This window comes from Fundulus heteroclitus, chromosome 10 (assembly GCF_011125445.2).
Source record: "Fundulus heteroclitus isolate FHET01 chromosome 10, MU-UCD_Fhet_4.1, whole genome shotgun sequence".
Classification (NCBI taxonomy): domain Eukaryota; kingdom Metazoa; phylum Chordata; class Actinopteri; order Cyprinodontiformes; family Fundulidae; genus Fundulus; species Fundulus heteroclitus.
The window spans coordinates 10,415,551-10,427,825 of record NC_046370.1 but is presented as its reverse complement, the minus strand read 5'-3'; the positions used below and the strand labels follow the sequence as shown (position 1 = coordinate 10,427,825).

Sequence of the window (12,275 nt, the reverse complement as noted above, 5' to 3'; positions counted from 1 at the left end):
AAACTTTAACTGTGAGATGTAAGTACATGTTCACTGGGAGCAAGTTTTAACAAAATTACTTTTTGCGAGTTTAAATGTTCCTGTTGACAGTTTACATATGAAAATAAAGGCAATTATTTCATAGAAAAACCTCTTGTTGAACAGTAATCAAATAAAATCCTAAAATACATCTTTAGTTGCAGAAGACAATTTTTTTTCAAGACAATGAACAAAAACCCGAGGTTACATGATGTTTTCCTTCTTCTTGCAGGACATGTACCTGAATGCTGGTGGTGTGACCGTATCGTATTTCGAGTGGCTGAAGAATCTCAATCATGTCAGTTATGGCAGACTGACCTTCAAGTACGAGAGAGACTCCAACTACCACCTTCTCAGTGAGTACAAAACCCTCCCCAATCCCCCCATAACTCCCAGAACATGGTTGTGACACAAAAAAGGTTGTGAGAAAAATCAATAAAGTAATCCACCAGATATCATAAGAAGAAGAAAGGTGCGTTCACATTGGTGCCACAGTGTTGTCACTTTTTGCCGGCTGTTCGCATGGCAGGCGACAGCAATTGCACAGCAGGTGACAAGCCAGAATTAAAACGGCACAATGGAGCTTTCCTTCACCCCACGTCACAGCCACATCCAGTTCCTGATTGGTTGCCGTGGCACGACACAAAAGTTCAGCTTTGTCAACTCCAAAATCTGTGGCTGTGTCAACAATTGTGTCGCTAGAATTGCCTCTGTGGCTTCGCTTAGAGCCGCTTTGTGACGTATCGCACCTGTATACCATGTAAATCTGTCGCTTGGCTCAGATTATTCACGCTCAATGTGAACGCACCTTAATAGCCCGAAATTCCCTGATATTTTATTTAAGTGTTTTTTTATCTCTACAATTATCTTAAGGGGGGTTGTTTTTGTCGTCACTGGCTTTCAACTTGTTGTCTAATTTGTGTTATTTGTTCGATTCCGGATGTTTCCAACACGATCCAAAAGCGCTTCAAACCTGTTTGAAAATCCTTGTCTTTCTTCATCCTTCCCATATATGAAACACTTCCCGGTCGTAGGAAATAACTGAATGGTGCCTGCATCGTTTGTTTTCCATATATGGTACCTGCTAGTTATTTCAGGGTTTCTTCCAAATTCCTCTGTTAAACTCTCTATCCAGATTTCTGGATCTTCAGCGTGAAACATGAGAAGGTTTCCACATGTATAAAGAGTTTCTGGGTTCTCTTCCATTTGTTGGGCCCGTTTTCTTTGTTTTTGTGCTTTTGAAGCACCATCAGTGTATTCAAATTCCTGCGGCATCTACATTAAAGGGCAAAAACAAGAAAGACATATTAGAAATGTACTTATTACATGATTAAATGGAGCTAAGGTCAGATGATTTTTGTAACATAAGGTGAGATGCAGTTGGACATAAGGTTCATATGAAAATGGCCTAAGAAGCTTCACACAGTAGGGAATTGAATCAGCTTTTTTTTGTTTACTTAATCTGGCTTTTGGACACAGATCACAGTAAAAGTTAGCTGTACTTACGTTGGTGGCAATGTTTTGCAGCAGTTTACGTGTCAAACAGAGTGACTTGAGTCAAAGACGTACAGGCCGAGTCCAGCTGTTTCCTGGAAGCACAGAGAGAAACCTCAGAATTGGACTCAAAACCTTTTTACGGATACAGTACATCTGAATTTAACCCTTACCGGGCTACCAACACTGTTTTTGTTTTAAAGAACACAAAGGTTGATTAAATATTCCCTAAATATTAATTGGTTCGGTGTTATGTGTCTTCCTAAAACAAATATTTAAGAAAGAAATTTCTGAAAATAGGCAAAAAGGACCGAAATTGACAAACGATGTTTGTTAAAACATATGATAGTCTTGGATCTTTACTTTGTTTCTCAAAAATCCATTACTATTGCAACAGAAAACAAAATAATAATAGTGTAAAGACAAACTCAGATATTCTTACCCAGTTGAATGGTTCAGGTGTGGTTCAGCAAGCAGCATCCAAGAGATGTTGGTGTGTCTCCAGCCTTTTCCTCATTATTTATACCTTCTCTGTATTTGATACGCAGCCAATCATGATCAGGTACAGTCATCTTTCACTGAGTATGATAGGATAGGATAGAAATGTACTTTTGTGGAACAAGTTTAACTTGATCCTCTGGATATGAAATGCAAACGTGTAGCTGGTGTTTAGTTCTTTGTTATTTTCTCTCTGCTGGCTTTGTCATAAAAAATGTGACCCAGGGTTGGTTGACCAGATTTTCCACATTGTTTCTATCCAATCTTTCTGTTCCACGTCTTTGATCTAAGAAATAAAACATAACATAAAAAAAAAGATAAAAAATAAAACATTTTTATTAGTTATCTTTCAATACTCAGCACTCTGAGCGGACGTTTCTATCGCCCTGCTGTGTAACACGTACTCATCTACTGCAGGTCCAGTTTCTGTCTCCAGTAGTTTCTACTCTTTTCAAAGATAAATGCTGCATCTTTCATAATTTTTACATTTCAGCTAATTTCTGCCAACAAGTCTTATGTGCCATGCCTGCGGCACCACAGAGGGATGTAAAACTAAACTGAACGTTTTTTATTCCCCCCCACAGTGTCTGTGCAGGAGAGTTTAGAGAGGAAGTTTGGAAAGCAGGGAGGACCCATCCCCATCGTTCCTACTGCTGATTTCCAGGCCAGAATTGCTGTGAGTAACATCTGTTCTCCAAAAGTAAAGCAGCTTAAAAACAGGAACTGCTCCCTTGTTACAAAGCAGATATTTTTTACTGGATCTGTACCAGAAAGTCCATATAAAAAGCGTCTGTCTGTCACTAAACTCAGTCAGTTGCTCTAAAAGTTTCATATTTCCTTTACAGATTTGAGTCTTGATTAAACGTTTCATGAATTGTTATAACCGGGACTCAGAATGTCAACACGGAATAACATATTAGACGAGAAGTGTAATGTTTCAACAACAGGTGTAATTGTTACTGTTTCCATTGTGTGTTTTATAATTCCTGTTTGCAGGGCGCCTCAGAGAAGGACATCGTTCACTCTGGGCTAGCTTACACGATGGAGCGATCTGCCCGGGTGAGTTTGGCTCCAGTTAGGAAGGCCGATCTGACCAGTTAATATCCTGCTTCAGAAAACTAAATCAAACTTGTTACAGTTCTTTAATTTCTGCAGTTCATGAATCTACAGAAAATCGTTTAAACTAGACTTTTGAAAACGTAATTGAAGGCAATATTAATAATGTGCTGCTTCTTACTTTGTTTCAGCTTATTGAATTCTACATTTGCTGATGATCATTTACTTTTAATAACTTTTAACAACAAAAAGGTTTCAGCTTTCCATTTATGATGTACAGTAAAGGCGGTTTAAATTAAAGCTGGAGCAGTGTAGGAATAAAGAAACTTCAGGATATGATGTGAAGATTAATTTCTGTTTATCCTCCCTTTCCTCCTTGTAGTGTATTGTTTAAAGCCTCAGCAATGTAGCTTTACCTGCTATAATGCATGTGAACTTTGGGTGTTTTGCATTTTTAAATGAGATCTAAAAGAAATCGGGACTCCTTAACATGAAGAATGTGCAGGAACCATGATAACCAGCATGTTTTCTAATTACTTGTGTCACTGAGTCCAAGTTCCAGCAAGTCTGCCCTTGTCTACTTTTTGCAATACAGGAGAGCAGCTTTATTACATGTGTTTGTTTCTAAATATTTGCTGAATTTCCTGCTGCTTATTGGTTTTGCACCACTTAAAACAATAAAAATATCATCATGTTGAAGTGGTGGAATATATATTTTTTCATCTTTATGTTAAAAAAGAAAAAAATCCCATGCGTTTAAGAAAACTTTCTCCTCTAACACTTGCTTTCGTCTGACTTTGCAGCAAATCATGCGCACAGCCAGCAAGTACAACCTGGGTCTGGACCTGCGGACGGCCGCCTACGTCAACGCCATCGAGAAGGTCTTCAAGGTCTACAACGAAGCTGGGCTCACCTTCACATAAACGGCCCCTCCTGAACGTGCACTGTTCTCCTCTTCCTCCGCTCTTCCTGCCATTCATCCCTCTCTCCAGCTTCCCTCTACCTCCTCAAACAGCCTTCTGAACATATCACTGTTTACCACACATGCATCCACAGCCGTGCGTTTTCCCCTGCGATATTTGTGCAGCCGTAGAGAAGCCGCCCTGTTCTTGTTCCCGCCTGAAGTTAACCTGAGTTGGAGCGGAGATCTGTGTTTGTAAAGAAGCGAAGGACTCTGTCGCTCCTTCCGCAGTCAGATTAACGTTAATGTTTTCTTTTGGCAGCCATATTTTCTTTTGGCAGCCATATTCACGGCGTACATGTCGTAGTTGCTGGATGCACGTGTGACCTGCGTGTTGCAGCCGTTTCTGTTGACAGCACTGCTGATGCCTTATTTCAGAAAGACGTCAGACCTTAAAAGGGAACTGACCACTCTAGACTAATGTTGATTAAAAGGGATTTAGGTTTAACTCCATTAGCAAGATTAGTCATTTTAATCTTTCTGATGAAAAGATTACGGATAAGGTTTCTAAATTTTAGGAAATTTTTATTTCATAAGTGTTTTTACTGTCCTCTTCTTGATTCTTATGCTTTCTCTGTTGCTTTAGCTTAAGTGCAGCTTCCCCCGACTCCTCCGCCGGCCGCTAAGGAGGAGCGGAGGTGGGCGAGCAGTCACTGTGATCGCCCTGTTAGAGTTCTCCTCAGTTTAACCGTCCTGTTCTGCTGCAACGAAAAGAATTTTGGAGGAAATTACTTTTTATTTTTATTGCATTCAGTTTTTTTTTTGGAAAACAAATAAAATGTTCATAAAAAGGCGAGTGTTTTTCTTTATTTTCGTCCTAGGACAGCTTTTACCAGGAGATCAGCTCATGCTCAACATGTATACATAAGAAGGTTCTGGGACATTTCCAGTAGGTTTTCTCTAGATACTGCAGATTTTATGCAAAATTAACTTTTTGCAAATTTTTGCACTCTCAACTGCTCCTAGTAACAGTCAAAAAAAAAAAACATCCACCTGTTTTGCTGTCTGGAAAACAAACAGTTTCAAAAACCTCCCGATTACTATGTCACAGTTGGTGCTAGCCCCGCCCCTCACTTAGCAACTCAAGCGGAGCTTCGCCCACCTCAGCCTGTTTTACCGCTGTATATGCTGTACAACAGCTGTTCGGCATGAACTTGATTTTTATTTAGCACAAACAAACGCTAAAGGTGCATTCACATGGAGCGCAAATTTGTCAGGCCGAGAAACAGATTTACATGAAATTCCTACACAGGTGCCACATGGGAGTGATGTGTCGCAAAGCTCTAAGCAAGTCCACATAGGCAATTCTGGTGACGCAAAACGCGTGATTCTGGCGTTTAAAGCGAAGTCAGAGCGAAACGAGACCTATGATGGAGGCAAAGTGAGGCAAATCTGAGCTTGTCGCCTCAACCAATCAGGAACTGGATGTAGCTGTGACGTGGTGCGAAGGACTGCCTCAGGGTTTGTATCTGTTTGCAGCTTTTTACGTATAAACTATAAACATTGAGTTGGGGGTGAGGCCAGCTACAGCTTATTTGCATAAAAGTGAAAACGGCTCATTGTGAAAGAAGTTAAAAAATAGGTAGAACTGAGGATGTAAACTCATTTTCTGAGAATTAATTTGTGCAAAAAATGTCATGAACATACTTTCTACAGCCCACAGACCTATCCCTATGTAGAGGGTTGGAATTTTGTAGATGTAAAAACGGGCACCCCATACAATTTAATTTTATTTGCTTTACATAAAATACACAAATATTTATACGGTACCATCTTAACTGAAAAATGAGTGGCCGCTATATCTATGCTTGCCACCAGAGGGCGCACAATACGCAACTGATAGAGTTGACGGTTTTTTGTGCGAGACTTCCGGTTTGTTACTTCCTCTGCATTAGCTAGCTAGCTGAAAAGCGGCTAATGCAACAAGACTTTGTATCTAATTACTTTTCATTGTAACTTTGAGGAAGACCGGGATAGTTTGTACAGTTAGAGATTGTCATATTAACTGGTGTAAAACAAAGGTTTACGTGGAGCAGGAGTGTTTTAATCACTGACCGTGTACAAGAGCTGTGGATGCGAGGCGCCTTACGACCTTTACACCCAGCAGAAGAATGAAAAATCCCTTATCCTGTGGTTAAAATCTTTAAATTTGTAGAAGTGAGCATAGGCTATGTTTGTACTTTTCATTTTGTGGACAAAAAGACCTTCAGAAGACCACACAATACCAGAAAAATGGCTACAAAATTCCAATAAAAACTCCAAGGAGTCTGTGTCAAAAGGAGAGCAGACACAGGTAAGCTAAGGGATGTTTTAGATAGCCAACTTTAACTCTAATTCCATAGTTTGTGCCCATCTTGATAAAACGTATTTCTCACATGAAGCCAGCCGTCTTTTAGGTTTGTTCTCTCAGTATATTATTATCTGTATATTTTTCATCCCTGCTGTTAGGCCTATGGGGCTCCGTATGGAAAGTTATACAATGAAAGATGTACAGTAAAATATATTTAGCCTGTCATAAGAGATAAAAGGCAGGGTTCATTTTTCATATTTTTGTTATTCATAAATTTATAAACAAGTCATAGTTCCAAATTAAATATTTAATTAGCAAGCTAAATATTTAGCTCCATAGTAAACGTTTAGTTTGTAAACTAAACATTTAATTTGGGGCTAAATATTTAGTTTGGGACTATCTGATTGGCCTAAACCGCAGAGAGGAGAGACATTCAGCGTAGATGAACACACAGACCTTAGCTAAAACGAAACATAACCCTTCATTCCTTTCCTTTTCATCACACTCATCACACTGGTATATTTGGTATAAGATCCACACCCAAAAACTTCCAGTTTCTCATAATTACATGCATACTAGTTTCCCAAAGCTTATCTCACACATAAGGGAAGAATTGATTTTTATTAATTTTATGTCTATGTTCTAAGTGGCTTTAAATACTCAAAAAGACTTTAAAACTCTTCAATAATGTTCAGGCTTGTATTGCATCATCTACATTTGTTTGTAGAGAATTTTCCAAGTTAAATATTTAATTATGAAGCTAAATATTTAGCTCCATAGTAAACGTTTAGTTTGTAAACTAAACATTTAATTTGGGGCTAAATATATAGTTTGAAAACTAAAGAGGAAGCATCATGAATCCCCTTTTAAAGTATGATAATTTGCTTTTAGCATTTTCAAGGGTCAGGAAATACTTCTAAGTGTATCGTTATATAATCTGACCCAATCTGTATAATATGATTGAACTTGACTTTGTAAAGTGCCTTGAGATGACATGTTTCATGATTTGGCGCTATATAAATAAAATTGAATTGAATTGAATCGTTACACATATTTGGACAGGTGGAGGTCAACCTGAAATCTTGTTTATGACAAGACCTCAGCAACAGTAACAATTACCTCTCTATGGCTATTGCTGATGTCTTTCCATATTAGCATTGTAGCAACAAGCACCTGTTTCCTCCACATCAGCAAACAGCCCAAACTCCAGCTTGTACAGGGATGGTCAAAATTGTTGGTGATCAGTTAATCATTTCCATTAATTATAAACTTATGTGTAGATATTTTCATTATATGGAAAAGCTCAGGTTAGTCAGATTAGATGGAGATTACTTGTCAACATCAAGCTTCAAATCTCACCATAGATTCTCACTTGGGTTTATGTCCACTACTCCAGGCTACAAATTCTTCAGTCTTTTACAAGTTTTATTCCAGGATTGAGCTGTTTCCTTCAACTCCATGTCCCTGCCAAAGAAATGCATCCCTTTCCTTTACCATGTTTAATGATTGAGGCGATCTGTTCACTGAGTCAGTTTTGATGTCATATAGCATTTCCATCTGAACCAAGAAGTTATTTATTTATTTTATTTTTTTTGTCTGCTTCTTCCAAATACCAAATTTTGTATCACACACCTTAATACAGGTTAACACATATTTTTTTAAAGCTTTACTTTTTGACACCTTGTTTGTAAATCACATTTTAAACCGGCTCCACAACAAATCAAGACGTCGACACCATAGCTGGATTTCAACAAAACCTTTTTTTTTTTTTTATTTCCACATTTACCGTTTATAAAATCAGCGAGTATGACGTGATGCCAACTTAAACACAGTGCGTGACTCGGGTTAGTCGTGTGTTGTGTGGAGGGCGTTTGTGTTTCTATTTCTCTGAAGTGTTTGTGTCTCTTTGTGTGTTTTGAATGGGGGCGTCGTTGATCTGTAAGGCAACATGCAGTCGTCAGTTTCTGTTGACTTCAAATTAAAAAATGCACACACGCTTTTCTGGCTGGACCTCCTCTAATGTGACACACACACACGTACACACACTCGTAAAGCGATGAATGCTGATCCTGGGTGGAGAATTGATGGTGTGATGCTCAGCGATGGGGAAAGGGACTATCTGATTGGCCTAAACAGCAGAGAGGAGAGACATTCAGCGTAGATGAACACACAGAGCTTAGCTAAAACGAAACATAACCCTTCATTCCTTTCCTTTTCATCACACTCATCACACTGGTATATTTGGTATAAGATCCACACCCAAAAACTTCCAGTTTCTCATAATTACATGCATACTAGTTTCCCAAAGCTTATCGCACACATTAGGGAAAAATTGATTTTTATTCATTTTATGTCTCTGTTCTAAGTGGCTTTAAACACTCAAAAAGACTTTAAAACTCTTTAATAATTTTTGGGCTTGTATGGCATCATCTGCATTTGTTTGTAGAGCATTTTCTGTTGAAATGAGCTCATCTATTACTAGAAGTGAGCGCTTTTCTTTCTGCCCATGAGATTTCAACTCATAACCTAGAATATCCTGATTAAAATTCAATTTCTGTTTAAACAGATGAAGCAAATAGAATTTGACGCTCATAAACCAGTCATGATTGAGGTAATATGAGTCTTTTCTTAGCTCAATAGGTCAAATTAACAAAACAATAATAATCCGTATTTTTCATGTTTACTAATCATTGATTTTGAAGGATGAAACTTTAGAAGGCAACTGGCCTTCCTCTCTTGCTTTTTGGAGATGTTTCTCCCTCTCATCCATCAGGATCCTTCAAGTCTGGACCTGGTTGGAAGAATCAATTTATAACTTGCAGTCAGAACAATCCCTCTACGTTAAGATCACTAATCGGGCCACTAAGGTCACATGACTCACTGGACAAACCTCGATTTGGTTCAATGTTTGGTTTGTTGTCGCTTAACGACCCAAACATTTCACCTAACGATGTCAGCATACGTGTTCTGGTCAAAAGCCTTTAGGTGTGAATGGCTGTGAGACTGCTTGAGGAGACACTTAAGATACTTGATTCAGAAGGTCTTCAGCTTCGGGTTCATAGTTTTCCAAAAATGCTCGCTGCCTGCGTACGCTTGATGGTTTTCATTAAAACAGCTCACGCTGAATGTCAGAGATTGTCCAGTTGTACAAGTTGCAGGGAAGCTTCCTCTTCGCCCAAATCTAACCAAACCAAAGCAAACTGATTGTTGAACGCCCAAAGATCTGTCCCTCCCCTGCCCCGACTCTGCAGACACAAACACGTCACGGCATGGACCGACGTCTGAAAGTGCTCATGCATAACATCACATTGCATTGTGCATCACTTCTACTGCGCTAACTGTGTTTCTAAATGCTGAAGCGGACACATACACACAAAGCCGGACTTTGCGACACGTAACAGCCGTCCTATAGAGAACACCATGGGGAACACCTGCTCATGCATTCTACTGACACAAACTGAAGCGCGGGCCTTTAAAGCATGAATCCCTGCTGAAAACACATGCACACAAGCTTGGACATGGACACACGGCCTGCAGCACACGCACACACCCTCTCCTGGTATTCCTTCAGTTTCACAATGACTTCAATAAACTAAAAATTACCTGAAACACAAACTCAACAGAGCAGCTACTGAAGATGTTTATGTTTACCTGATATTTGTTTATAATTAGAAACAAAATGTCTTTTACAATAAAATTATCCTTTTTTTTGTCCCCAAATTTGAAATGATCTGTATCAGCAGCAAATTTACAGCTAAACTAAAACACATGTATACTCAACCAAAAAAAAATCTCCTCTACTGATTTGAATAAGAAGATGATAACACTTTCTTATCAGATACATTTTCTAAATTATGAGCTTAATTGCCTTTTACCAACTGGGTATGTCCTAATAAAGCAATAATAATGATATGTCCTTCTCTTTAATAGGAAATATTTCCACGGTTTCTAGGGTTTAAAATTTTAGCATTGTGACGACCCTCTTTTCTATGCTGCTCACCTTTACATGTTCAACTATTCAAATGATGTAGGACTAATTTCCACAAGTCATAAACCATTGTCCAGATCTGATAAAAGGTTTATAGCTACATTATATGCTTAAAAAACCCATAAAAAAAACCATTCGATCATGATAAAAAAATTTTTATCCTCATAATGTTTTGATTTTTCTTTTTGTAGATAAATACAGCCCCAGCGCTTTTAGCGATTAGCAGATATAACCACTGAGCTATATAATACACTGGAGTGCTGATTTTGCCGAAAAACTGAAGTCACTGGCCGCAATCTTGCTACTCCCTACTCTCACAGAATCCCATAGGATTGGGTTGGAATAACAAGCAGTTTTCTGGCTGAGTGAAAACGTTTCACAAGTAATTCTACAGTCAGTGGATGTACTAACACTATCAGCTACTAGGAAATTAGGTGCTGAAATATTTTACATGTTACTCATATTAAATATATATAAATGTATATATAAGTACGTGTATATGTATATATGTATATATATGTATACACATATGTAAATATATGTTTTTGTATATTGTTATTTATATATTTATAAATTTTAAACATATATATTTAAATGAATAAAATGCAAAATATTTCAGCACATGACTTTCTCAGTACTTGATAGTTTTAGAACATAACATAAAACTATATGGCATTTGACATTTTAAAAGTCTTAAGCCCCCCCTGAACATGAAAAAATCCTCGTTATTCGATGCTGTAGCGCACATATTCCCTAGTTACTGGGGGGAAATAGGGAGTACCAATATGGCGGCTGGTGGCTTCAAAGCGACTCGTTCAAACAGACGGTGATTAGCACTCCAGTGTATTATATAGCTCAGTGGATATAACAGATGTGGCGTCATCTAGCGACGATTTTTGTGTGTTTTTTTTCACTGGATATTGGACCATTCTTCATTCTTTCGCTGGGAGGTGCTAATGGCCATTAGTCGGTAACTTGTTTTAACCACTGCTGTGCGTGCGCAGTATGTACTTCCGTTAAAATCGTAAATAATCACGAAAGGCTATATTTACTTACAAACTGAGCAAAAACAAAGCATAAAGCTTCAAAATTGCAACCAATACGCCAGCAGGATGTGATAAAGTTTCATAAAAGCTTTGTATGCAACCAGAGTGAGCTATGGATGTATAAATAAAAAAAAAAAGTCAAATAATGTGGCTATGCACCTTGAACTGTGCATTAAAGGCTCAAATCCTCCAAGAGGAAACTGAAAGTTCACAGAAGGATTTTTGTTCTGACTGAAAATACTCAATGTTCTGCGCTTTATGGAGACTTGTTGAAATCTGTTCTGTCCAGTTTTCAGTCTGAGGAAAATATTAACCTTTTTTAATGTTAAGAGTTTCTATCAAAAAAGATACAAGGTATTTAAAAATTCATGTCCTGTGCTCTAACATTTGATTTATTTTGGTATAATTGTCAAAGAAAATCAGCAGGCAGGATTTTGATTAAATAGTATATTTTTATTTGTTAACTATTTACTAGAAAGACAAGCAAAGGAAAATAGGCATTTGTGTTTTTATTTACGTATACATATAAACAGAGAGACAAAAGCAGATGAGGGGATTACAAACTTTAACTGTGAGATGTGAGTACATGTTCACTGGGAGCAAGTTTTAACAAAATTACTTTTTGCTCCACGAAAATGAAGAGTTTAAATGTTCCTGTTCACAGTTTACATATTCCAATAAAGGCAATTATTTCATAGAAAAACCTCTTGTTGAACAGTAATCAAATAAAATCCTAAAATACATCTTTAGTTGCAGAAGACAATTTTTTTTCAAGACAATGAACAAAAACCCGAGGTTACATGATGTTTTCCTTCTTCTTACAGGACATGTACCTGAATGCTGGTGGTGTGACCGTATCGTATTTCGAGTGGCTGAAGAATCTCAATCATGTCAGTTATGGCAGACTGACCTTCAAGTACGAGA

At 37.9% G+C, this 12,275-nt stretch overlaps 1 protein-coding gene and 1 long non-coding RNA gene across 2 annotated transcripts; one reads left to right on the top strand and one right to left on the bottom strand.

The window, feature by feature from the left end:
- Positions 1–253: 253 nt before the first annotated feature.
- On the top strand, positions 254–4,820 carry LOC118564350 (glutamate dehydrogenase, mitochondrial-like). Its single transcript, XM_036141987.1, has 4 exons — positions 254–374; positions 2,595–2,686; positions 3,007–3,069; positions 3,870–4,820. Exons 1-4 carry the CDS (start codon positions 254–256, stop codon positions 3,987–3,989), a joined length of 396 nt encoding a protein of 131 aa, XP_035997880.1. The 3' UTR covers positions 3,990–4,820.
- On the bottom strand, positions 1,112–2,364 carry LOC110368702. Its single transcript, XR_002428311.2, has 3 exons — positions 1,955–2,364; positions 1,525–1,607; positions 1,112–1,293 (listed from the first exon to the last, which is right to left on the bottom strand). It is a non-coding gene; the product is annotated as an uncharacterized LOC110368702 (long non-coding RNA).
- Positions 4,821–12,275: the final 7,455 nt, after the last annotated feature.

Bases quoted from the DNA above. Each gene is read 5' to 3' on its own strand.
- LOC118564350 (XM_036141987.1), top strand. From the start codon at position 254: ATGTACCTGAATGCTGGTGGTGTGACCGTATCGTATTTCGAGTGGCTG. The intron at 2,687-3,006 runs GTGAGTAACATC...TCCTGTTTGCAG, and splicing joins ATTTCCAGGCCAGAATTGCT to GGCGCCTCAGAGAAGGACAT. The intron at 3,070-3,869 runs GTGAGTTTGGCT...CTGACTTTGCAG, and splicing joins CGATGGAGCGATCTGCCCGG to CAAATCATGCGCACAGCCAG.